Source organism: Vulpes lagopus, chromosome 8, assembly GCF_018345385.1.
Source record: "Vulpes lagopus strain Blue_001 chromosome 8, ASM1834538v1, whole genome shotgun sequence".
NCBI classification, from domain to species: domain Eukaryota; kingdom Metazoa; phylum Chordata; class Mammalia; order Carnivora; family Canidae; genus Vulpes; species Vulpes lagopus.
The window spans coordinates 123,149,683-123,176,946 of NC_054831.1; the positions used below are offsets into that span (position 1 = coordinate 123,149,683).

The 27,264-nt window shown below is 45.2% G+C and overlaps 1 protein-coding gene across 1 annotated transcript; it reads right to left on the bottom strand.

The window, feature by feature from the left end:
• Window positions 1–9,370: 9,370 nt before the first annotated feature.
• Window positions 9,371–9,778, bottom strand: LOC121497368 (60S ribosomal protein L39). Its single transcript, XM_041766929.1, has one exon. It carries the CDS (start codon window positions 9,730–9,732, stop codon window positions 9,577–9,579), a length of 156 nt encoding a protein of 51 aa, XP_041622863.1. The 5' UTR covers window positions 9,733–9,778; the 3' UTR covers window positions 9,371–9,576.
• Window positions 9,779–27,264: the final 17,486 nt, after the last annotated feature.

Sequence of the window (27,264 nt, forward strand, 5' to 3'; positions counted from 1 at the left end):
CTGGCTTGAGATTTGCCCCCAGGGAATGGTGAGGGCTGAGGTCCAGGCGATGGGGGCACCACCCTGGGAGGGGGAGAGGAGCTGCTTGGGGCTTGGGGCAGAACCAGGGCTCTCCCTGGGCAGCGCTGCCCTGCAGCCTGGGGCAAGAAAGGCGATGGGAGGCGGCCAGGCTTTCTGGCAGGCTTTCCTCCTGACTCAGCTGGGGGGGGGGTGCGTTTGTTTAGAATTCCAGAGAAGTCGGCTCCAGCTGGGAAAGCCCTCAGTGAGCCCTGTGTCCACCCTCCCTGTTCAGAGGAAGAGCTTGAGGCCTGAAAGAAAAGACTTGCCCAAGTTTACGAGCAGTTAGTGGTGACCTTCGGTTCCCAGACAGAAGCAGGGCAGGGGTTCCTGGAGTCACCCACAGAATATGCTGGAAGTTCCCTGGCGTGCCCACCCTCATCTGTAAAGCAAGGATGATCCCTCCCGGGCTGGAAGAGCACTGAGCCTGGGCTGGGTTTAATGAAGGGCCTGGTGCCCGGGTGGTGGGAAGTCGGTCCCCTGCCCCCCCTGGCCCCCCACACCCAGTGTTCCTCCTGCAGACCACAGGGCCTTCTCTGACTGCATCTCCCCTCACTTAGCTGCAGAGGGAGGCAGCCGCTCCCCAGCTGAGGAGAACGGGGAGCTCACGGCCTCCCTGCGGCCTTCGGAGCAGGCCTCTCCCCCGCTGGCTTCTCTGTGCCGGACTGTGCTGACTCTGGGGCATCCTGGAGACATTTTTGTCCTTTCTGGGACTCCCAACATTTGTAAAATGAGAGGGTTGAACCAAGAGAACTCAAAAGTCCATTTTGGGGAGGAGGTGCTAAGGTTTGGGGTGCTTTACGTTTCTCTATCTTTTCGGGGACAAACTCCTAGCACATGAGACTGGGCTGCCACCGGGTTGCCAGCCACCTGCTTTGTGTTGCCTCTCCCTGTACTCCTGTCACTCCTTCCCGTCTCTCTTTTCTTCCTCTCTCTCTCTCTTTTTAAAAAAGATTTTATTTATTTATTCCTGAGAGACACAGACAGAGAGAGGCAGAGACACAGGCAGAGGAAGAAGCAGGCTCCATGCAGGAAGCCCCAGGCGGAACTCGACCCCAGGACCCCAGGATCATGCCCTGGGCTGAAGGCAGATGCTCAACCACTGAGCCACCCGGGCACCCTCTTCCTCTCTTTTCTGGCTAATGAGCACTTGCCATTTGCTCTGCACTGTAGCAAATAGGCATTTCACGTGTCCCATCTTACTGAATCCTTAGAGCATCCTGGTGAAGTAAATGCTATTCTTAACCAATTTTCCAGGCTCAGAAAGGGTTGCCTCACTGTCCCATAGCTGGTCAGCGGCAGAGCCAGCAGGTGGCGCCCTCAACGCCATTCCCCGGAGGCTCAGGTCCCATCTCCTCCTGAATCAAGTGGGTTCAACCAGGCGCAGCCTGTGCCCCCCTCCTCCCTCCTGTTTTCCCCAGGTGGACTCTGACACCGGTCTCAGGACACTCCTGCTGGCTGGATCACTTGGGCAGTCGGGGAGGAGGGTTGGCTGTTGGTGGGGAGATGAACATCTGTCGGTTCCAGATTGACTAGTATCTCAGAGACCATGTCCTCTGCCCCCACTCTCCTTCCCCTCTTTTCTCTTTAGTTGTCCCTAAGAGAGTACCCAAAGCAAGCCTCTCCATTCATTTTTTCATTCATTCATTGAACAAATGCAAACCTAGTTTTAGGCCCTGGGGGTACAGCAATGTGCAAGGCAGGCACGGTCTTTGTCCTCTGGTGAGGGGACAGACCATACAAAAAGATGATGAATGCCACGGAGGGGATGGGAAGGGCTGGTGTAGACTGTGGCAGGGGTGAGGGTCTCTGCAGGTGAGGCAGGTGGGGCACAGTGTGTTCCTGGCAGGTGGAACAGCGTGCAAAGGTGCAAAGGCAGGAACCAGCAGGAGTGAGGAAGGAACATAAACATGGCCCTTGTGGTTGGATAAGGTGAGGAACGGGGGCTGGTGCCAGGAGGGTGGTCAGGGCCCAGTCCTGCAGGCTTGTGGGCCGGAAGGAGGGGTCGCATTGCATTTGATAAGTGATGTAAAGCTTATGGGGCTTTAAGCAGGGAGTGATATGACCGGGGTATGTTTGTAAAGGATCCTTCGGTCACCATGAGAAGACTGGATTGTGGGGAGCAGGAGTGTGGGAGAGATGAGGGTGGCTTGGATGGGGTGGGGTCAATGGGATGGAGAGACAAAGTCGGATTCAGGATCTCTGTGGGCTTAGGGTTACAGCTTCACACCCGCCACTGAGAGGGCTCTGGTGTATGGCAGGCAGCAGAGCTGTGCCACATCTGTGGGGACCTGGAGTAGGGGATGCCCTGCTACATCCTCCTCCTCCTCCTCCTCCTCCTCCCTCTCCCTGGAGAAGGGCTGTGAGCTTCTGATGCTCAGGAGTCACCCTTGGCAACAAGAGGCCCACATGTCCAAACCATCTCCTTCAGCCCTTCTTCCTGGGCTTGCAGTTGTTAATTATTTTTTTTTTTTTTTTTTTTTACTGAGCACATTTGAAAATATAATTGGTTTTATTAAGCAATTCATGAATCAGTCAGCATCCCACCTAGCAGGTAGAGGGGAGCTCTCAGGAGCTGTACAACACGGTTTTTTAAAACAAGAGAGGGGGGATCCCTGGGTGGCTCAGCGGTTGAGCACTTGTCTTTGGCCCAGGGCACAATCCTGGAGTCCCGGGATCGAGTCCCACATCGGGCTCCCAGCATGGAGCCTGCTTCTCCCTCCTCCTGTGTCTCTGCCTCTCTCTCTCTCTCTCTCTCTCTCTCTCTCTCTCTATGTCTATCATAAAGAAATAAATAAATCTTAAAAAAAAAAAAGAGAGAGAGGGGCAGGGCTGCCTGGATGGCACAGTCAGTTGGGCATCCGATTCCTGGTTTTGGCTCAAGTCATGACCTCAGGGTTGAGATAGAGCCCCACGTCAGGCTCTGCAATCAGTGTGGAGTCTGCTTGAGAGTCTCTATCCCTCTTCCCCTCCTGCTCGTGCTATCCCTCTAAAATAAATAAATCTTAAAAAAAAAAACAAACAGAGGGAGCAGAAAAAGGAAATTTATTAGCAAAGAAAGCATTGTTTCAGGCAAGGTCACTCTCCCAAGGGGAATGGTAGGGGTCTATTATGGGGTTACCTCCGCCTGTTGCCCAAGAAATTCCAGTTGGGCTGGTTAAGGGTTACATTTCTGGGAGGTTGAAACCATTGGTAGGTTAGGCATTAAGTCTTGGTTTACTGACATGGGCCCTAACATATGTGACACTATTTTGAGCCTTTTTTTTTAAGATTTTATTTATCCATTCATAGAGACACAGAGAGAGAGAGGGGCAGAGATACAGGCAGAGGGAGAAGCAGGTTCCACGCAGAGAGCCTGACGTGGGACTCGATCCTGGGTCTCCAGGATCACGCCCGGGCGGCAGGCGGTGCTAAACCGCTGCGCCACCAGGGCTGCCCTTGAGCCATTTTTTTTTTTTTAAATTTTATTTACTATTTATGATAGTCACAGAGAGAGAGAGAGAGAGAGAGAGAGAGGCAGAGACACAGGCAGAGGGAGAAGCAGGCTCCATGCACCGGGAGCCCGACGTGGGACTCGATCCCCGGTCTCCAGGATCGTGCCCTGGGCCAAAGGCAGGCGCCAAACCGCTGCGCCACCCAGGGATCCCCCTGAGCCATTTTTAAAAATAGTTCCTCCCTTTTGATCAGACTCTAAGCTGAAAGATGCAATCAAAATTTAAGACATTCACGCCACTTGCAGCTAGTGCTCTATAGTTCCTTTGTTGCCCCTTCAGTGCAGTATCCACAGATCATGACTCTTTTTTTCCCCCACTGATCATGACTTTTTTTTTTTTTTTTTAATTTCTGTGATATTCACAGGTTATGACTTCTGGCTCATAAAGGACTGTTTGGTGATGAATCCACAGTCTGAAAGGCAATGTTTACCCACTTTGTCATGGTCTTTCCAAGCCAGGGTCACAGTAAAGGAAAAAAAGGAAAGAAAAAGGGGTTTTGTATTTATTATTATTTTTTTTGGCGGGGGGGAGGGTTGTGTTTAAAGTAGAAAGTCTTGGGATCTCTGGGTGGCACAGTGGTTTGGCGCTTGCCTTTGGCCCAGGGCGCGATCCTGGAGACCCGGGATCGAATCCCACATCGGGCTCCCGGTGCATGGAGCCTGCTTCTCCCTCTGCCTGTGTCTCTGCCTCTCTCTCGCTCTCTCTCTCTCTGTGACTATAATAAAAAAAATAAATAAATAAATAAATAAATAAAGTAGAAAGTCTTGATCTGATGTCTTGGGAGGAAGCAGTTTCACCCGACATCAGCTCCTTCTCTTCCTCATCAATATGATCTGGAGGGCTCCGGTGCTTATATAGGACCAGATGGTGAGTGAGTGGAACGTTTTCCAGCTGTGAGATGCATATCCAAGATTTAAGTCCCCAAAGTTTGGCTCCCATCTGGGGGGTGAAGAGGACCTGGTATAATCCTTTCCAAGGAGATTCAAGGGCATTCAAGGGCAACCTTTGTTCTTACCAGTTCCAAATTAGAAGGGTAGGAGAAAATTGGATATATTAGTTGGGAGAGTCATAGCCAGATATTTGAAGGAACTAGAGGAAATTGGATCCAGTCTAATGTATAGGTACATAACAGAACTTCAAAGACATTTAACAGGATTAGAATCTGATACAGAAAAAGGTGCAAATATTTCTTTCTTTTAAAAGATATTTATTTATTTATTCATGAGAGACAGAGGGGGGGCGGCGGGGCAGAGACACAGGCGGAGGGAGAAGCAGGCTCCATGCCACAAGCCCTACGTGGGACTGGATCCCTGGACTCCAGGATCAGGCCCTGGTCCGAAGGTGGTGCTAAACCACTGGGCCACCTGGGCTGCCCCATAATTTCTTTTCTTTACAATTACCTTCATATTTTTAATAGTAAAACGAATTTGTTTGCATTAAATGTTGCCTGATTATGTACATGTGTGTTGCCAGATTAATGCTTGGCTGTATAAACTGTCCCCCACCCCGCCCCCTCTCTTTTTAGGAGTCTCTGCATCCAACCTGTGGCTCAAATTCCTGACTCAGAGATCAACAGTCTTTTGCTCAACCGACTGACCCAGCCAGGTGCCCCATATATAATCTCTTTTTAAAACTGCCTTGCTGGAGGGGTGTCTGGATGGCTCAGTCAGTTAAGCACTTGACTCTTGATCTCAGCTCAGGTCTCAGTCTCAGGGTTCTAAGTTCAAGCACCATGTTAGGCTCCATCCTGGGCGTGGAGCCTCCTTAAACAAACAAATAAAAATCTGCTTTGCTGGGGAATTGTAAATAAGGTAGCAGGTTAACTTTTTTTTTAATTTTTTAAATTTTTTATTTTTTTAAAAGATTTTATTTATTTATGATAGACATAGAGAGAGAGAGAGAGGCAGAGACACAGGCAGAGGGAGAAGCAGGCTCCGTGCCGGGAGACCAACGCAGAACTCGATCCCAGGGCTCCAGGATCGCGGCCTGGGCCAAAGGCAGGCGCCAAACCACTGAGCCACCCAGGGATCCCCTTAAATTTTTTTTTTTTAAGGGACTTTACTGGCTTTGTAAAGTCAACCATACAAAACCTTAGTTCCTTAAAACTGTCTGGTCATACCTGAGTCTAGGCACATCTCTTTCAAATATAATATTCCAGTCAAAGCCTTGGTAATACAACCAATGTTTCTCATTGTCTCCTGTGGCTAGGAGAACAGATTCTCACTGAATTTATGTAAATATTTTGCCATCCAAAGAATACTCAAGGGACACCTGGGTGGCTCAAGCAGTTGAGCGTCTGCCTTTGGCTCAGGTGATGATTCTGGAGTTCCTGGGATCGAGTCCCACATCGGGCTCTTGCATGGAGCCTGCTTCTCCTCCCTCTGCCTATGTCTCTGCCTCTCTCATGAATAAGTGAATAAAATCTTAAAAAAAAAAAAATACTCAAAAGTTTTTGAATTCTGGAGGAATCAGGAAGAGAGGAAAAAGATACATCATATCTTTTTTCACACTATCAAATTGTTGGTAGCATAAAAGAGACAAAGATTTCCCCAAATCTGGAAGAGCAGAACATTAGAAAACCAATGATATTTTAAATAAGAGTCATAAAAATGATCATCCTCTTCAGTTTGTTTGGTTCCATGCTATTTAATTCTGTTTGAATCCATTCTTCTACTCATTTTGGAAATTCATACCCAGTTTAGTTTTATGATCTGAAAGTTTTCAAAAATCTGCATTCCAGAGTCCTCACCAGGTTCCTTTCCAAGAATTTCTCTGAAGAAAAAACACATTTGCAGGAAGCAACATCTGAGTATAACAGTAACTATAAATGTCAAAAGACTTAAAAATGGGGATCCCTGGGTGGCGCAGCGGTTTGGCGCCTGCCTTTGGCCCAGGGCGCGATCCTGGAGACCCGGGATCGAATCCCACGTCGGGCTCCCGGTGAATGGAGCCTGCTTCTCCCTCTGCCTGTGTCTCTGCCTCTCTCTCTCTCTCTCTCTGTGACTATCATAAATAAATTAAAAAAAAAAAAAAGATAAAAAAAAAAAAGACTTAAAAATGTCATGCTTAAAGGTCTGATTAGAGTTCATTACAATTCAATTGACAATGAAATTTGGTCATTTCAGTGACATATATTTTAAGATAATAACTGGAATTACGACTGATAAACTTTTACCAGGGCAGATCAGAATTTTTGGAATTTTATGCAATTTCTAGAACAACTTATAGGAATAACATTTACTCACACAGTGTAACCAGAAAAGGTTTATCTTCACTTACTTGACAGTGCTTCCCGTGTAATTTAACGTACCAAATAAGTCTGATTAATTTAACCTCTCTCTGAGATGTTTCAGGGACCCCCTGAAAAATCCCCCAAAGTAGCTAGGAATAAAAATGGCTTCATTTAGAATTTGATTTTTGAGCCGTTCATTAAAAAATGCCTTTGAGACTGTTTCTTAGGAGCCTGATGTGGGATTCGATCCCGGGTCTCCAGGATCGCGCCCTGGGCCAAAGGCAGGCGCCAAACCGCTGCGCCACCCAGGGATCCCCTGTTTCTTAGCTTTTTAATTATTGTTTCTTTCTGGTGGTCTTTGTAAGAGTGTAGAAGCATTCCTTCTATGATAATGTTGAATTTGTAAGTTTCAGGTGACCTGTGAAACCTTTCTAAAGATTTTTCTCTAGGTCTTGAAAAGCTATAAGCCAGGATCATGATATAATAAAACATAATATTTTCCCTTAAAAAAATTTAAGTGCTAGAGTGCCTGGCTGGCTCAATCCATGGAACTTGTGACTCTTGATCTCAAGGTTGTAAGTTTGGGTTTTTTTAAAGATTTTATTTATTCATGAGAGAGAGAGAGAGGCAGAGACATAGGCAGAGGGAGAAGCAGGCTCCATGCATGGAACCCGATGTGGGACTCGATCCCGGGATTTTAGGATCATGCCCTGAGCCAAAGGCAGACACTCAACTGCTGAGCCACCCTGGTTGGCTCAAGGTTATAAGTTTGGGCTCAATGTTGGGGCTAGAGATTACTTAAAAATAAAATGTAAAAAAAATAATGGGGTGCCTGGGTGGTGCATTTGATTAAGCGTTGGACTCTTGGTTTCGATTCAATTCATTATCTCAAGGTGGAATAGAGCCCAGTCAGGGTCTGTGCTTGGTGTGGAGTCTACTTGAGATTCTCATTCTCTCTCTCTGCTATCCCGCTCATGTTCTGTCTTCTAAAATAAATAAATAAATCTTTAAAAGAATAAACAAAATCTTTAATTCTTTAGAAAATAAATAAAGGGCAGCCTGGGTGGCTCAGCAGTTTAGTGCCGCCTTCAGCCCAGGGCCTGATCCTGGAGGCCCAGGATCGAGTCCCACGTTGGGCTCCCTGCATGGAGCCTGCTTCTCCCTCTGCCTGTGTCTCTACCTCTCTCTCTCTCTGTCTCTCATGCATAAATAAAATGTTTAAAATATAATAATAAAATAAAAATAAAAAATAAATAAAATGTAAAAAATATTAAATTTAAGTGCATGTGTCGAGTTAAGTTGTACATTTATGATTTAGTAAAATAATTCTAAAGGAAAAATACTAAATACTAAATATTTTAAAATATTAAAAAGTTTTAAAAATGTGTGTCAATTATACCAAATAAAAAAGTTTAAAAAAAGGTTTTAAAACACTTGGTCAAACAGGACTATAGGTCACTGTGAAATAATACTTAGTTATGCATTTAACCAAAATGACAATTTGTAGGCAAATACAGAAAGTTAAATATTTGTAAAAAGCCTTAGTTCTTCTACTATCTAAAAGACTCAGGGGCCCCAGCCTGGCTGGCTCTGTTGGAAGAACATGTGACTCTTGATCTCAATGTTGGGAGTTCCAACCCCACGTTGAGTGCAGAGATTACTTTAAAAAAATATAAATAAGCTTTTAAAAAATATTGAAAAGACTCAGTTTTTAAAAAAATTCTGTATACAGACCTGAAAAAAGCAAAACATGAAATCTTTTTCTTTCTAGGCAATTATATAAAAGGTAAATCAAAAACTTTGTTTATAGTTTCTTATGAAGAGCAAACTAATAATCTAAGAAAACTTTGTCCTTGTGGCACCTGGCTGGCTCAGTCCATGGAGCACGCAACTCTTGGCCTCTGGGTTGTGAGTCTGAACCCTAGGTTGAGTGTAGAGATTACTTAAAAATAAAATCTTTATAAAAATTTACAAAAAATTTTTCTTAAGAGAAAACTTTGGCAGCCCAGGTGGCTCAGCGGTTTAGTGCCTGCCTTCAGCCCAGGTGTGACCCTGGAGTCCCGGGATTGAGTCCCACATTGGGCTCCCTGCATGGAGCCTGCTTCTCCCTCTGCCTGTGTCTCTGACTCTCTTTCTCTCGTGTCTCTCATGAATAAATAAATAATTAAAATCTCTAAAAAAATTAAGATAAAACTTTGTCCTTTATTTTTAAAAAAAGATTTATTTATTTAGGAAAAGAGGGAGCATGTGCATGGGTAGTGGTGGGGAGTGGGCAGAGGGGCAGAAGGAGAAGGAGAGAGAGAGAATCTTTTTTTTTTTTTTTTTTTTTTTTTTAATTTTATTTGAGAGAAAGCACATGAGCAAGGGGAGGAGCAGAGAGAGGGAGACATGCTGACTCCCCGTCAAGACCTGAGCCAAAGGCAGACGCTTAGCAGACAGAGCCACACAGGCGTCCCCTAGCCACACTTTAAATACTTCGTTGTCAAGGGCCATTTCTATCACTGCAGAAAGTTCTATCAGACGGTGCTATGTGAGATCTGACAGGAGAGGGAATTCAGTACTTCACAAATCAGGACACAACAGCAGCTCAGCTGAAAGGTCTCCCATTTATTACTGAACCAACCTACTGGTATAGAGGCATAGTAACAGAGAAAATCATTCCCTTGATAAGACATGTCTATTGGCCAGGTAGGAAGGATGTTTCCATATTGATAGGATAGGAACATGTGATCTCCATGTGGCTTAAATATGTGTACCAATTATGTTTGCTATTTCATGATGTGCGATGCTTCCTCACAGACCCAGCTTGGTTCTTCTCCAGTGTCTCCTCTTGGAGTTGTACCTGATTTTATTACCAGTTTTCATCCGAATCCACTGGGGAATAGGACGATTCTGCTTTTGCTTCTTGGCCAGGAATCGCTTGATTCTGAAAGTCTTGTGAGAAGACATGGCGATCACAGTCAACCACACGCAACCAGGATGGCGGCGGAAAGGGAGAGAGAGAATCTTGAAGCAGACTCCTCACTGAGTGGAGAGCCTGACTCAGGACTCAGTCTCCCAATCCTTGAGATCAGGACCTGAGTCAAAACCAAGAGTCAGATGCTCAACTGACTGAGCCACCCAGGTGCCCCAAACTTTGTCCTTTAAACGGAGAGAAAAGTCAAATTCTAATTTTGCTCTAGTATACTTTGCATATTAACTCTTTTTTAAAAGATTTTATTTACTTATTTGAGAAAGAGAGCACAAGCAGAGAGAGGAACAGAGGGAGAGGGAGAAGCAGACTCCTGGCTGAGCAGAGAGCCAGATGTGGGGCCAATACCAGGACCCCAGGATCATGACCAGAGCCAAAGGCAGATGCTTAACTGATTGAGCCACCCAGGCGCCCCTAAGTTATTCTCGAATGAATTCTAATCTTAGCCAGCTTAACCACACATTAAAATTCCCTTTCAAAGGTTCTTTTTCTAGAAACTGTCTACAACTTTCTTTTTTACACTCAGATCCTTTTTTTTTTTTCTTTTAAGATTTATTTATTTATTCATGAGAGACACAGGCAGAGGGAGAAAGAGGCCCCTCAAGGGAGCCTGACGTGGAACCTGATCTCGGATCCCAGGATCACACCCTGAGCCGAAGGCAGACGCTCAACTGCTGAGCCACCCAGGTGTCCCTACACTCAGATCTTGATCTATATTTTCCCTCTTTAAGTAACCAGTCCCACTGCAGGACAAAATTACTTTCTTTCCCCTCAATAAGAATCCATTTCCATTGCTCGTACCTTCTCTCACAGAAAGCATCCATTCTACTTTTCTGACAGGCAATCTGTAGGCAGATATGTTTCCCTTATTACTTTCAATAGCTTTAATTACATATATTAATTAAAATTCCTAACTCTTGGGAACTTTAAGAAGTAAATAATTATGAACTATTTTTTACACAAGCCTTCTTGTAAGGCAGACTTACAAGTACTTTTTATGATTTCTAGATATGTGCTTTTTTGATAGAAAATTTCTCAGTGTGGGGTGCCTGGGTGGCTCAGTCCATTGGACAGATTTCGGCTTGGGTATTTTGGGATGAGCACCCCATCAGGCTTCTTGTCCAGTGGGGGATCTGCTAGAGATTTTCTCTTCCTCACTGTCTGCCCCTCCCCCCACTAAAATAAATAAATAAATAAATCTTAAAATCTTTTTTTCAGCGTGACATGAAACATGTTTGCTAATAGACATAAATATCTTCAGTTCTTCTGTAAAAGGAAGCAAAAAGTGTTAAGCTTATGTTCAGTAATTAATGTTTCAGTATTTTATCTTATTAGAAAATTATCTGGATATTCAATAAATTTAACTTAACTCATCACTTAGTTTAGCAAAATACTGAGGTCTGAGGCTACCATAAAGATTTGGGGAAAATACCTAAAAACTTTTTACCATATTTATATCTATTCAATTTACTTATTCTTTTTTTAAAGAATTTATTTATTTGAGAACTTGAGCAGGGAGAGGGGCATAGGGAGAGGAAAAGAGAAATCTCTCTCTTTTTTCTTAAAGATTTATTTATTTATTTGACAGAGCAAGAGAGCACAAGCAGGGGGAGCAGTGGAGGGAGAGGGAGAAGCTCAACATGGGGCTCTATCCCAGGATGCTGGGATCATGACCTGAGCCAAAAGCAAGCGTTTAATTGACTGAGCCACCCAGTCGCTCTGAGAGGGAATCTCAAACAGACTCCATGCTGAGTAGGGAGCCGGTTGTGGAGCTGAGTCCCACACCCTGATCTCACAACTCCAGCCAAAATCAAGAGTCTGATGCTTAAATGACTGAGTCATCCAGGTACCTGCAATTTATTTATTCTTAACAATTATGTTTAGATTATCCACAAAAGCTTTGTGAGACATTAGACAAAATCAGCTATTACTCTAAGTTACTTATTTTTTTTGCTACCAGATTTTGCAACATAACGTGAACTTATTTGATTAGTAAAACTAGGTAAAATAAAAAGTTGTATGCTTGCATTATATTCGATGTTGATAACTCTAAGACATGTCCATTCTAATCAAACTAGCAACTTAAAAAATTATTTTTATTTACTTATTCATGAGAGACACAGAGGCAGAGAGAGAAGCAGGCTCCCTCTGCGTACCCTGATGTGGGACTCGATCCCAGCACCTCAGGATCATGCCCTGAGCCAAAGGCAGATGCTCAACCACCAAGCCACCCAGGCATCCCTAAACCAGCAACTTTTAAACTAATTTTGAGGGACACCTGGGTGGCTTGGCGAGCCTCTGCCTTCGGCCCAGGGCATGGTCCTGGGATCCAGGGTTTGGGTCCTGCGTGGGGCTCCCTACGTGGTGCCTACTTCTCCCTCTGGTCTGTGTCTCTGCCCCTCTCCCTCTGTGTGTCTCATGAATAAATAAATAAAATATTAAAAAAAACTTTCAAACTAATTTTGATACAGAAGAATATTTTCCCAGATTACATGAATCTAGAAATTCATTTGGATTAAATTTTTATTTTATTTTTGAGAGTTTTTATAAATACTAAATTTATATAAGTGCCTAAGTTTCTTTAAGCTGATTAAATAGAGCTCTTTACCAACTAATTTTAGCAGTAACATTCAGCGGTATAAAATGCTGGTTCTCAAAACAAGGTTGCTACATTAAGATATTCATAAAGGCCTTTGCAAAATTAGGTTAAACCCCACTCATCTGAATATTTATCTTAAGTAAACTTTTTTAACAGTAGTAGCTAGGTACATACTCTAAGTTAGGTAGGCATGTCCTACAGTTCAAGGTTCTCATATAATTTAACAAAATGTACAACCTCAAGGCTCTTTACAATTAATATAAAAACTCAAATTTTCAAACCAAAACTACTCACTTGAAAACACCCTATTAGAATGTTTACCTAAGAAATCAAATAACAGGGGATCCCTGGGTGGCTCAGCGGTTTAGCGCTTGCCTTCCGCCCAAGGCGTAATCCTGGAGTCCCGGAATCGAGTCCCACGTCGGGCTCCCTTTGTGGAGCCTGCTTCTCCCTCTGCCTGTGTCTCTGCTTCTCTCTCTGTGTCTCTCATGAATAAATAAATAAAATCTTAAAAAAAAAAAAAAGAAATCAAATAACAAAGGGGACTTGTATCACCAATGTAAAATTTATATATATATTTTAAGATTTTATTTATTTATTCATGACAGACACACACAGAGAGAGAGAGAGAGAGAGAGAGAGAGAGGCAGAGTACATAGGAAGAGGGAAGAGAAGCAGGCTCCACGCAGAGAGCCCGATGCGGACTCGATCGGGGGACTCTGGGATCACATCCTGAGCCAAAGGCAGATGCTTAACCGTTGAGCCACCCAGGCGTCCCTAAAATTTATAGTTAATTGTAGGTTCTGCCATTCTTAATTCTTTGAAATGCTAAATGTTTCAATTCATGCTTAATGATACATAAATTTTGGAATTTTAATGTTTGTTCCAAAATAGCAGAAATTGTAAAAATTGTGAATTATTGGAGAAAACACTGATATTACTTGTATATCTAATATGTAACCTTTTAAATAAGGGAATGTACATACTTTTGTGGTATAATATTAATACAATAGGGTGCCTAGCTGGCTCAGTCAGGTGAGTGTGTGACTCGGGATCTCAGGGTTGTAAGTTCGAGCCCCACGTTGGGTATAGAGATTATGTAAAGATGTTAAAATCTTTAATATTAATATTAATACAATGATTAGTCTCTTGTAAAAGAAAAGGAAAAAACTAGTAAAATTTGTTTTGAGTTGATGCTCTCTGCTTGTGAGGATCAATTACTTAGTATTTCAAACTGTAAGGCATTGCATACTTTTCTTTAGAAGGTACAAGTCCTTCTCTGTGCCTTTATTTCTGTGGTAGAGCAATAAAAGACTGAAGAGCTTATTGATATGTTCAGGTTTATTGAATTTAAGAGTTAGTACCAAGAGCTGGAGAGTCTACTTTTTGGAGGGAAATGCTATTTAGAATATGTAGAAATAAGTGGTAACAGTTAATTTAGAAAAATTGGATAACAAGTGCTTTTACTGCCCATAGTAAAGATGTCCTGTTATCCCTAAGGCACTGGCTGGTCACCCATGACTTTCTGATTTTGTGATTGCTGTATATATTATATCTGAGCAATAAATAAATAAATAATATGGTGTTCTACGGCGCACTCACTGTGCAGCATGCAGTATGTGATGTTACATCGATAACCCTATATGTACTGATTTTCCCCTCAACCTTTCCACATCAGCTTTTTAAAGTAATTTTATATTCTTTAGTTTCCTGGAATTCTACCTTAATGTTAGAATGCATGAAAATATGGTTCAGTTTTATAATGGAATTTTTAGAGTAACAAGTTTGTTTGTTTGTTTGTTTTGTTTTTGTTTTTTTAAAGAAGGTTCACACCCAATGTGGGGCTTGAACTCATCACCCTGAGATTGAGAGTTGCATGCTGTATCGACTGAGCCAGGCAGGTTCCCCCTTAGTGTAATACTTTTTAAAAAACTTCCTGAAGTGGGATATCACATGGGAACAGTAAGTTCTCCCCTTAATGCAGATCTCAATGCAAATGAAAGGGACCCGATTGGGAGAGAGTAAGCAAAATTTCTTTTTTTTAAATTAAATTAAATTAAATTATTATTAGCTTTTAAAGATTTTATTTATCTTCTCATTAGAGACACAGAGAGAGGCAGAGACACAGGCAGAGGGAGAAGCAGGCTCCATGCGGGACTCGATCCTGAGTCTCCAGGATCATGCCCGGGCTGAAGGCGGTGTTAAACTGCTGAGCCACCCGGGCTGCCCAGTATCTGTTTTGTCAGAGTGGATTCATTTAAGCTAAGAGGTAGAGCTCCGCCTCAGACACCAGACTTCTAGATCTGAGTCCCTGCACACTACTGACGGGCTGACCTCTCTGTACTCCACCTTCCTCTCTGGACGAGTGATCATGACAGCTACTCCTGGGGTTGGGGGGATTAAATGCGTTAACACATATCAGATGATTAGAACAGGGCCTGACATGGAACAAACACTCTAAGGTTTACTATCACTGTTATTTGTATATCAAAGTAATTCAGTACAGTTTAGTTGTCATTTAAATGAGATAAATCCTTGGGGCAACTAGGTGGCTCAGTGGTTGAGCACTGCAGACTGAACCAAGGGCACTTTTCCACTTTTTCCTCATGCACTGTTAGATCCTCCTGTCAGTCTAGAAGGACCTCTGAACCCTGGACTGGAAAGCCCGTTGGATTGGGAGCTCAGCCCAACAGAAGCAGAGCTCAGACCAAGAGGAGCTCACCCGGGGCCTAAGAAATGGTGAGAAAGACAGTGAACTCAAAAGGGTTCAAAAACATGCATGTGCTTCTCATTGTCCTTGAATGCTGTCAGAAGCTCACCTTGGATTCCACTGCTGCCACCAAACCTGTTAAAAAAATTTAACGGAGTAAATCTGAAGATCTCATTGGCTTTATTAGACAATTTACAAGTATAGCAACATCTCATCTAACAGGTAGAGGGGAGTTCCAAGGAGCTGTGCAGAATGGAAGGTTTTTAAAGGCAGAGAAGGGGCAGAAAGAAAAAAAAAAAAGAATTTATTTGCAAGGAATGCATGGTTTTAGGCCAGGTTGCCCTCCTAAGGGGAAGAGTAAAGGTTTATTATGGAGTAACCTCCTGGTGTTGACCGGGAAGTCCCAGTTGGGCTGGTTAAAGGCTATATTCCTGAATCATTGAAACTGTTGTTAGGTATTAAGTCTTGGTTTGCTAAAATAAGGCCTTAACATTAGTGACACCATTTTGGGGCTATGATTTGCTTTCTAACAGAGTCCTATGGCATTTTATGAAATCACTTCTAGTGCGGTCTTGAAGTATAGGATATTGACACCCTCAAAGTCCTGTATGCCTATGAGGTATTGTCAAGGTACCCACAGAATGCAGGACAAAATCAAGCCGGGGCACCTGGGTGGCTCAGTCAGTTAAGTGTCCAACTCTTGATATTGGCTCAGGTCTTGATCTCACAGTTGTGAGTTTGAGCACCATGTTGGCTCCACACTGGTTGTGAAGCCTACTTAAAGAAAGAAAAAGAGGGGGATCCCTGGGTGGCTCAGAGGTTTAGTGCCTGCCTTCGGCCCAGGGCGTGATCCTGGAGTCCCGGGATTGAGTCCCACGTCGGGCTCCCTGCATGGAGCCTGCTTCTCCCTCTGCCTGTGTCTCTGCCTCTCTCTCTCTCTCTCTCTCCCTGTCTCTCATGAGTAAATAAAATCTTTAAAAAAAAAAAAAAAAGAAAAAGAAAATATAGCCAACAAAGAGGGCTGTGCCTCTGGGCCTCAGATCTCCTGGGTGATGGCTTCCCTGCAGTCTGCTCTTTTCACCTTCCTGCAGATGCAGGTCAGGGAGCCTAGGAGGATGAGTCAGGCCCACCCACGGACCTCTGCAAATGCCTCTGGATGATGTAAGTGGATGCTATTGAACGCGTGAGTTCACTCCCAAGTGTAACTTTGCCCTGGCCAAACATAACACATTTATGCCCCTGGTTGTGAGATATATATCAGCCCCGGGTTGTAAAGTAAGTAAATAAAACAAACACACAAACAGGCTAATAAAATGTAAGTCAGATCCTGTCACTCCAATGCTCAGGAACCCCCCACAGACTCCCCATAGCACTAAGCATAAAATCCAAAGTCCTCACCATGGGAAGGCCACCACAGGAAACTCTGATCTTGGGACTTCTACTCTTCCCTGTGCCATCCTCAACACGCCAGCTGAAGCCCGGCTTTGTACTTGTTGCTCCCTGTGAAAATCATACAATGTGGCCTCATCAACCGTGAGGGCTTCCCCGATCACTTCATCTAAACAAGCTGCCTCCCTGCCTCCAGCGCTACTCCCTGCCTCCAGCGCTACTCCCTATTTCCTTACCCAGCTTCCTTGTGTTCACAGTATTCAAGTACATATCTTCTCCCCATTAGGAGACAAGCTTTGGGAGGCTGGGACTCTCCTGTCCTGCGTCCCTGACACCTGGAACGGGGCCAGCACACAGTAGGTGAGGCATTCTGCAAACCCTTGTTGCAGGAGTTGACCCTGGGTGGCCTGTGACTAGGTCCTGCCCGCCTCTGCCACCCATTGCCAACGAACTCTGATCTGTCTGTCTCCAGCTCTGAGGCAGTCTCCCACCAGCTGTCAGGGTGAGAGTGGAAATTTCCACCGGAAGCCTGAGGGACAGCCACGTTCCCCAGCTGGGCTAAGAGGAGCTATTGGGAAATTTCCACAAACTGTCTCTGGCTACGTCATAAAGTGGTCAGGGAGTGCAGGGAGGGGCCAGGGGGCTCCTGAACCAGGAAGGCCATCTGGGTTTACTGTGTACCAGGAGGTGCAGCCTGCTGGGACGAGGTAGGGCTGCTGGGGCGCATCCTCCAACCCTGAAGCCAGAAGAATCATCAGTCAACGTGAAGTTCAATCCCCTTCTCTTCCAGGTGGAGGAACTGAGGCCAGAGAGGGGAAGCAATTCATCCTGGTCACAGAGGAAGTTCGTGACAAACATTGGACTCACACTCACTGCACCCCCTGGGGGTTTGGCTTCCCTTCTCTTTCATTCTTGCCCTCCTGCCTTTCCCTCCCACAGTTCTCCAGCTAACCTTTCTCCAGTGCCACTGGGGCCAGGTCATTGCCACTCTGAGCAGACCCTCAGAGCTGCCTGCTTCTCCTTGCACACCCTGTCCCTGCCACAGGCCCTGCTACTCCTCTACAGCTCACCATGCCCACGCTGCCCCCACACCAATGAGATCAAGATGTCTGGGGATGGGGTACAGGCCCCAGTATATTTTAAGGATCCTGGGGTGTTCTCATTCACAGCAGGGTTTGGGAACCACTGGGTCAGCTTTCATTAATGGCACCTCCATCTCCTGTCCAGAGCCCAAGGCTGCAGATCACCTAGTGACTCTTTTCTTTTTTCCAAATTTACTTTCCAGATTCATGGGTCCCATGAGCAATCTTATGTCCCTCCTGCTCCTGCCCTTTGCCCAGACCTGGGCCCCTACTCTACCTGGATTGCCTGGGCTGACCTGCCTCACTATCACTAGGCACTCACTCAATATTTGCAGTTGATGTTGGCCAAGAGGATCCTTGGCATAAATGAAGGGAAAGGGCTTTGGGGTCAGGAAAACTTGGATTCTAATACTCTCCAGTTCCACTTACTGTCTGGGCCTCAGTTTATTCATCTATGAAGGCAGATGGGGTGGGGTGGGGGTGTGTTTGTGTGTGTGAGAATGCCTGCCTTGTAGTTTGCTGTAAGGATCAAAGATACTACCTAGTGGGCCCAGCAGCTCACCAACCAACTGCTCTGGGGACAGGCTGCCCTTGCCTTGAATGCTGGGGAGCGGTGACTACTTCCATGGGTGGGAAGCAAGGTGGCTGTGAGCCTTCTGATAAGGACCTTGCCCACAGGGTTTCTTCTAGGACAGGGCAACTGCAGCAGAGCAGTGAATTAGGGGGTGTAGAAGCTGAGGGGTGGGGGTCATGAGAGATCAGCTAGGGAGTATCACCACTCTGCCTGAGAATGCGGGGTAAGGTGCCTGGTGGGAGGTTCCCTTGGGAACCCACCAAATGCCCTGTGGGGACAGAATCTGCATTTGAGTGTCTGCTATGCCCAGAGGTGCCAATGCCTAATGATAACAACACTAATCGACTTTTTCTAGCCCTGTCTCTTTCTCTGAGCTATCAGGGAGGAGAAGCTTGAGACTGAATAGAACACAAAAACATTGAGAGCAAACAGGACCAGACTATTAGAGAGAGAGAGAGAGAGAGAGAGAGAGAGAGCACAAACAGGGGGAGGAGCAGAGGGAGAGGGAGAAGCAGGTTCCTCGCTGAGCCAGAAGCCTGATGTGGTGCCCAGGGCCCTGGGATCATGACCTGAGCTGGAGGCAGACACTTAACCAACTGACCCACCCAGGTGCCCCGGGACCAGACTTTTTAATACATAGAAGATGAGCCTGTGCTTGTACTGTGTACCTCCAAGATGGAGAAGCCACAGAAGCATCTTAAGCAGATGCAGGTGTCCCCAGAGAGCTAACAGGGCTCTGGGGAGAAAGAATCGAGGGGCCACCTGTGCCACACTGTCTAGCTCGTCCAATAGCTGCTTCCCTTGGGGCTTGTTTGTGAACCCCGTCTGTGCTGGCCATTGATGGGCTGCTATCAGATGCCCATGTGGCCTGGCAAGTGCCCTTTCTTTCTCTGGCCTCAGTTTCTCTAGCTGTGAAATGCCTCCTTTTCTGTGGGTCATGCCAGACTTTGCCAGTTTGTAAAAAGATCCAAGGTCTCTCCATTCCAAGTGGGAAAATTAAATGTGTCCCGAGCCCAAAGCCTGAAGTAAGGTTTGGTAGGCCTCAGGGGGCCAGTCAGGCAATAGGTCTGAAATCAGGCAGCAAGTCTGAAAAACGATCACCTCTGTATGGTGAGAAAATTTAAAATAAATAAATAAAAAAGATTTAAATTTGTTGTTTGAAGGTGCTAATTGCAATGTCATTCTTAACAGCTTCCTTGAGACAGAATTTACCTACTATAAAATGTACTTCCTTTACATGTACAATTCAATGACTTTTAGTGAGTTCACAGAGTTGTGTGACCATCACCACGATCTAATCTGAGAACTCTCAGTCATGCCAAAGTGCCACCTACCACCCTCTGCAGATGCGGCTGCATGTACCTGGGGCCTGGAGTGAGGATGGCAAGTATAGGGAACAAGAATTACGAAGTGATTTAAGCCCCTGAGAGATTGGTGCTATTTGTTACTGCAGCATAACCCGGCTAACCTCATTCTGACTGGTATACAGATTAATGAAACTAACGAGCAGAACATGAAATTATGTCTTCTCTGATTGAAACTATGAAGAACAGTGTCTGAAAATGGGCTATAAACTTAAGGAAATGAGGAAATTATAGCTTGCTAGAGTATGGGAGGAGGAGATTGTGGGGGAATTGTTTCTCTTTTAAACCTTTTTTAAAAAAATATTTATTTATTTGAGAGACATAAAAAGATTTTATTTATTTATTTGAGAGAGAGAGAGAGAGAGAGAGAGAGAGGATGAGTGAGAGGGGCAGAGGGAGAGGAAGAAAGAGAAGCAGACCAAGCTGAGTGCGGAGCCTGATGCAGGTCTCAACCTCCCGTGAGATCATGCCCTGAGCCACAACCAAGAGTTGGGCAGCTTAACCGACTGTGTTACCCAGGACCTCCAAATTATTTCTCTTTTAAGAGAATGTGTCGGGGATCCCTGGGGGGCTCAGCGGTTTAGTGCTTGCCTTCAGCCCAGGGCGTGATCCTGGAGTCCCGGGATCAAGTCTCATGTCGGGCTCCCTGCATGGAGCCTGCTTCTCCCTCTGCCTGTGTCTCTGCCTCTCTCTTTGTGTGTGTCTTTCATGAATAAATAAATAAAATCTTAAAAAAAGAGAGAGAATGTGTCTTTTGGGTTCCTGGACCCAATTCCAATGTCTTTCTCTCTTTGTGTGTGTGTGTGTGTGTGTGTGTGTGTGTGTGTGGTGACTTCTTACACAACAACGAGCAACTCCCAGGAACCAGTAGGGTATTGAGAATTCAACCCAATTCTGACACTATCTACCCAGAGAGAGCGTCAGATCCCACAGCTTTAGGGCTCAGTCCCACGGACTGCTCCCTTTCCTACGTCAGATGCCAGTTGCAAGCTCAGGTTGCCACCTGAACTTCTGACCAACCAGCTATAGATCAGAGCTTCCAATGACCCCCTCTTTGGGTTCAATTAATTTGCCAGCAGCTCACAGAACTCCATTTACCAGTTTATCAAAGTATATAGATGAATACTCAGATTAAGAGATAAACAGAGCAAGGTCTGGGTAGGTCCTAGGTACAGGAGCTTCTGTTCTGTGGAGGTAGAAGTATGTCTGTCCTGTACTTTCAAGATTTTATGGAGGCTTCCTGTGGGCCTGATCAATTATTCCATTTCTAGCCCTTCTCCCCTCTCTGGGGAATGGAGGGTGGGGCTGGAAATTCCAAGCTTCTTAAAATGATTTGGTTTTCTGGTGACCAGTTCCATCCAAGAGCCATCCAGGAGCCCACCTGGAGTCCCCTCAATAGAACAAAAGATGCTCCCAATGCTTTTATCACTTAGGAATTTACAAGGGTTTAGAAGCCACCTTTCAGAGATGAGGTCAAAGATAAGTATCAGAATAAAGATGCTCTCAGTGTTCTTACTGCTTTGGATTTACAAGGGTTTCAGGAGCTCTGTGCCAGAAATGGAGCTGAAGACCAAATATATATATATATCTTATAATAAATCACAATTTTGCAGTGTACCTCCTGGTCTTCAAACACAGATTCCTTATAACAAAACAATCATAAATGTCAAAAGACAAGATTGGGTACATTCAGGATGGTATGGCCATAGACATACTGGGACATTACTAGAATCTCAATCATTAACACTTCTCCAGTCCATTATCATATCATATGACAATGTGTCCCAGGGTGAGGCCACTCAGGTTTGTAGGCTTTCAATTCCATCTTGTCAGGTTCCAAAAGCAGGACAGCAATACTAGTCTAGCAGGTGCCTCACCTCAGTCGCTTCCTGTTCATATAGGGTCAGGTTACACAGACCCAGAACTACATGGCCGCTTCACCACCAGGCAACACAGCTGCATTCACTGTGAGCCCCAATTTGACAGATGGGGTGAAGGCACATCTGTCCATTCAGGCCCTTAGGAATTTTGACATAAGATTAAAAGCACAGTTACTTTCTTGCTTAGGAATCAGGGGTACTTGGGTGGCTCAGTCGGTTAAGTGGCTATCTTCAGCTCAGGTCATGATTCTGGGGTCCTGGGATCAAGCCCCGCATAGGGCTCCCTTCTCCCTCTGTTGCTCCTGCTGCTTATACTCTCTCTGTGTGTCAAGTAGATAGATGATAGATAGATAGATAAACAGATATAATCCTAAAAAAAAAAAAAAAAGGAATCATCCCTGCTTCCAGCTCTGGTAGTCAAGCCCTGGCCCTATGCCCACTGTATCAAAGAGAGGGAAGAAACAGCTGAGATGATGTGGAAAGAGAGTACCAGCACCCTTTAAACCCCTTCTTGCCCAGATCTAGGAGAAAAACAGAGAAATCCATCCAGTGGGGACACTCCTTGGGTCCCTCTCATACTGTGAGCCCTTCATGGAAGCCACCCTCATTTTATATAACCAGTCTTGCAACGGCCCATATTCCAATTCTCTATCAAACTAGTATTCTGACCAGAATATCTCTCTGCCTGTTATTGGACATTATCGGCTGTAAAGTGTGTTCCTTGGTCCGAAGAAATGGTGATCAGCGTCCAAATGGGTGCACTGCCTTCTGTTCCGGTTCTTTTACCGTATTCTGAGCATTTGCATCTACCACCGAGTAAGCCAAGCCTCCTTCATAGTAGCATCTATTCCTGTCAGGACCCGTCTGTAGCCCCTCCCTGCCCCACCAAGCCAGGCTGCCAGCATCACCTCCCTTGGCAGATCTGATCAGGGCCTTCCCACCAGGGAATCGCCCACACGGCCACCTGCAATCTCTGCCTCTTTGGTTGGTGGACAGGACCCCTGTGCCTCAGAGGATGCAAAGTGAGTATGTGAGATTCAGCCCATGTCTGCAGCTTCCTCAGGTCCACTCGAGCCATGGATCCAGATGGTCACCCTATGGGAGTGCACCAAAAGAGCCACTTGGTTTTTCTTTTCTTCTTTTCTTTTTTGCCACTTGGTTTTTCTAATCACCTTTTGAACCTGGGAAGGTGGCTTTTCTGATAGGCATTGACATGTTTTACTTCAGTGGGCCTCTTAAATTCTCAGAGCGATTTTCATAGGCCTGAGCCCCCAGGGGCACCCCCTTAATGGTCCAGTTTTCCACTGCGCATCTCCCCAATTCTTCCATCACTGCCAGGACCACAGCGTGTAGTTCAGTCCATTGAGCTGATTCATTCTTCCCTTCTTCCATCAGAGTCTATCTGCTGGCCTAATGAGGCAGCTTTCCAAACAGGATGCTATATATTCATCTGGGAGCTGCCATCCATAAACCAAGCAGCATTTTGTTTAATCAAGAGCTATTTGTAGGGCACTGTCCACATGGCAATAGATCCTGGCAGGTGGTTCCAAAGTTGGTCCTAGGGGAAAAGAGGCTACCCTGGTGTAGATGGTGCTTACTTGCATTCTTCCATTGGCGTGCTCCTGTAGAAACCATTTGCATTTTATTTTGGGACTCTTCTGGGCTCTGCCTTCTTTATTAGTGTTTGTCTGACCTGATATCACCCAGACATTATGAGTATCTCAGGCTTCATGATTATCTATTATCTTATCAATGTCCTGCAGTCATTGGGGTAGCTTGAATTAATGATTGATAGCAAGGTTGTAAATATCCCTGAAAGGAAAATTCTCTAATCCAAAGTCCCAGTAGTCATTGCTGGGAGGGGTCCACAAGCTTTGGACAGAAAGCCTAAGGCCGGGCTCCACAAGGGTTATCATACAGAGAATTTGTCCTTATGAGCATTCCAGAGCATCCCACACCATGTGGGCTCGGGCAATCCTACTAATCCTCATTTAATGTGACTGCTTAATATTGCTTGAAGGGCAGATTTACATGCCTTTCTGTTTTACAATCTAGATAAGGGAAACGTTCCCCAGCCAGATGCAATGTCCATTCCCAGAATATAATCAGGTGAGAAAGACATTTCACCTAAACCCTGTTTAAACATTCCCATTTTCGTAGTTTTATTGGCTATCACATTTTTCTGTCTCTCAATTTAAATGTGGCTCACACCAGGGCTTCTGGACCACAGCATGTGGAGCTCCCGTGTCAAGGAGTCCTGAAAAGTTTTCTCCAACACTCCCTGACCATTTTGCCTACTTTTTGTGCAAAGGCTTTGGGTCTCCATTGAGTGGTTGAGCCAAGGGACCTTGGCCCTTTGGCCAATCTTTAACTTTTTTTTTAACCTTTAACTTGATTAATCTGCTTGCCCACAGCCATAAGCAAATGCGATTGCTGCTCATTGGTTTCTCATTGTAATCTCTGCCTTGAGGCTTTTATTTTTTTTTAAGATTTTATTTTTTATTATTTATTTATTCATGAGAGACACACAGAGAGAGAGAGGAAGGCAGAGACACAGGCAGAGGGAGAACCAGCCTCTACGCGGGGAGCTCGATGTGGGACTCGATCCCTGGTCCCCAAGACCACATCCTGGGCTGAAGGCAGCACTAAACCACTGAGCCACCTGGGCTGCCCTGCCTTGAGGCTTTTAATGTTTTTCCAGACTGAGATAGACTGGACTTGTTTGAAGTACCTTAATATTGAGGGACCAAGGCGGGGTCTTTTTGCCCACCCAAGCTAAAAGCTTTGTTTCAACCCCATCAATGTCCAGTTTGTTCATCCCATTTGTTAATAACCGTCCAAACATTTCCACCCTATGGATGAGTCCTGTAACTCTCCCCTCTCTGTTTCCTCTTCATTTTGCTTCTCTACCAAGATTCACTTTATTCACCTTTTTTTTAAAGATTTATTTATTGAGAGAGAGGGTGTGAGTGGGGGGAAGGGCAGAGAGAGAGAATCTCAAGCCGACTCCCTGCTGAGTGTGGAGCCTGACATGCGACTCCATGCAGGGACCCTGAGATCAAGACCTGAGCAGAAGCCAAGAGTCAGACCTTAATAGACTGAGCCACCTAGGCTTTCTTATTCTTTTCTTGTTCTTTCTTTCTTTCTTTCTTTTTCTTTCTTTCTTTTCGTTCTCCTTTTTCTTTTCTTTCTTTTAAAAATATTTTATTTATTTATTCATGAGACAGAGAGGCAGAGACGTAGGCAGAGAGAGAAGCAGGCTCCCTGTGAGGAGCCCAATGTAGGCCTCGATTCCAGGACCCCAGGATCACGACCTGAGCCAAAGGCAGAGTCTCCTCAACCTCTGAACCTCTGAACCACCCAGGTGTCCCTAATCACCTTATTTCTTTTTCTTTTCCTTTCTTTTTTTTTTTTTTTTTTTTAAGATTTTATTCATTTATTCATGAAAGACACTGAGAGAGACACAGAGAGAGGCAGAGCGAGAAGGAGGCTCCATTCAGGGAGCCGACATGGGACTCAATCCCGGGTCTCCAGGACCATGCGCTGGGCCGAAGGCAGCACCAAACCACTAAGCCACCCAGGCTGCCGAATTTCTTAATGAAAATCTAAAAATTTCCATTTTCTTGAGAAGAGTCCTGGACTTTCCCTTCTCATCCTCTAATTAACCTACTGTTTTGATTAGCATCTAGAAGACCCGTAAGGGGAAGTTGAGACAGAACATTCGATAAGGCTTCATGAAGTGTTTGTCGGTTTTGCAGCAGTTAAGATTATCTGAAGTGCCCATGTGAAAGGGGCCCCCATAGCTACAGAATTCACCATGACTTGGGTAATGAGCATGTTGGGTAGGTAAATATTCAGGTGGTCCTAAGTTGTTCCCAAATGATTTGCATGTGAAGCATATCAGCTGCTTCATCTGGGGTATTCCACTGGCATTTATGGGGCAAGACGACAGTCTCCCTTCTCAGGGTAAACAGACCTTACAGCGGCTTGTATCCAGTCCACCAGGTTGGCTGTTCCCTCAGGAATAGCCCCCCATGTACAACTGTCTGTCATGTTCCATACTGAGCCAAGGCGTTGCATAAACGCAACGTGCTCTCCCACTCTTCGGCATCCAAACCAGAGATACTGCCCTGAAATAAGCTACACTCATAATGCATTTTGCTAAAGCTTCCACAGGGACCCAACAGTACAGATCCACAAAACAAAGCTCTCTTTTGCACCGCACCCTCTGTTTTCAGTCGTTTCTTGGTTTTGTCCTTCCCCCACATTTGTTATCTTTTTGGTGACCCGAGGTCTGGGAGGTACTTTCTGTTGTCCTTTGTGGGAGTGGAGAAGGGTGGGGGGTCGGGGGTTGAGGCTTGTGGCCAAAGCTCAAACAACAATAACCAAAGTATATTTTGCCCTTTTTCCTATTAGTTTGCATTTCTTTAGGCATCAAGTGAGCCAACCCCTAAGGAGCTGGATCCATCTCCAAATTCCATCGGTGACTTTTACTTTTAGTAATGGAGCAGGGCACAGCTGCAGCTCCAGCCCATGGGTGACCACGTGGCCACCCAGGAATCAAAGGTTTTTCACCCCCAGCCTTTCATCTTTCTCTTCGCAAACCACATCTTTCAAAGAACCAGGGATGTTCTAGCAAATCCCACTTCACCACCACCAGCTCTCATGGGCTCTTGGACCCAATTCAATTCCAATGTCTGGCGGTGGGAGGGATTTTCCACACAACACCAAGCAATTCTCAGACACCAGCAAGGTGTTGAGAATTCAGCCCACTATCTACCCAGAGAGTGTATCAGACCCCACAGTTAAGGGCTCAGTCCCACAAGACTGCACCCCTCCCCCACTTCAGATGCCGGTCACAAACCCGGGTCATCACCTATGCTTTTTTTTTTTTTAAAGATTTTATTTATTTATTCATGAGAGACAGAGAGAGAGGCAGAGACATAGACCAGCAAAATAGGTTTATTCAGAAATAACACAGAATTTCAATTTGGGACATGCAAGCTGTGGCAAAACCATAGGCAAGTTCAACAAACAAAGAGAGGAATGTTATTTTGAGAAGAAAGAGGAAGTTGAGAGGGGCTGTTTTGAACAAAAGTCCATTGGAGAAAAGCACAAGGGTAGGGAGATGACCATTTCTTATTGGCTGAGTTGCTGGGGTGGTTTCTCCCGGAGATGCGACCTTCATCTTTCCCCTTGGGGCCTGTTAATGATGATTCTTTCCCCTCCGTGATTCTTCTAGGGATGTGTAATTGGCCTGAGTGGTGGGGCTTCTCCTTCTATTTTCCTTACTCCATTTAGTGAAGTTTCCTCTTTTTTTTTTTTTTTAAGATTTGTTTATTGGAGAGAAAGAGAGAGAGAGAAAGAAATAGAGAATGAACAGGGGAGAGGAGAGAAGGAGACTCCCCACTGAATAAGCAGTCCAGTGCTGGACTTGATTGATCCCAGGACCCTGAGATTATGTCCTGAGCCGAAGGCAGACACTTGACTGAGCCACCCAGGCCCCCCAAGGTTGAAGAGTCTTTCTGGAGGTGTCTTTTCCAATAGACAAACTCCCCCAGTTGCAAGCTGTGTTAAGGTCTTTGTCTAAGGGCTTCCTCTTCTATTTTTCTTAGCCCAGTAAATGAATAGGGGTGGAGAAACTAAGGAGAAAAGGGTGCATAACTCTCAAAGAGCCTAAACAAAAGGTCCAGAGACAGGAACTTGTTGAGGCTTCTCAGAGACCCCTCCATCTGAGCTGTTTTAGTGCTGCCTTCTAGCAGGGGGGGTTGAGCCCTGAGACTGTAGTTCTGATGTCTATAAGGACAGAGAGATTCACTCCCAATCTGGAGAGTGGTTTCTCTGGGCTGAGAAAGAGGAAGGGCTGGGCAGGGCCTTAGAACCCCCACACTAGGAATTGGGAGGACGTTGGA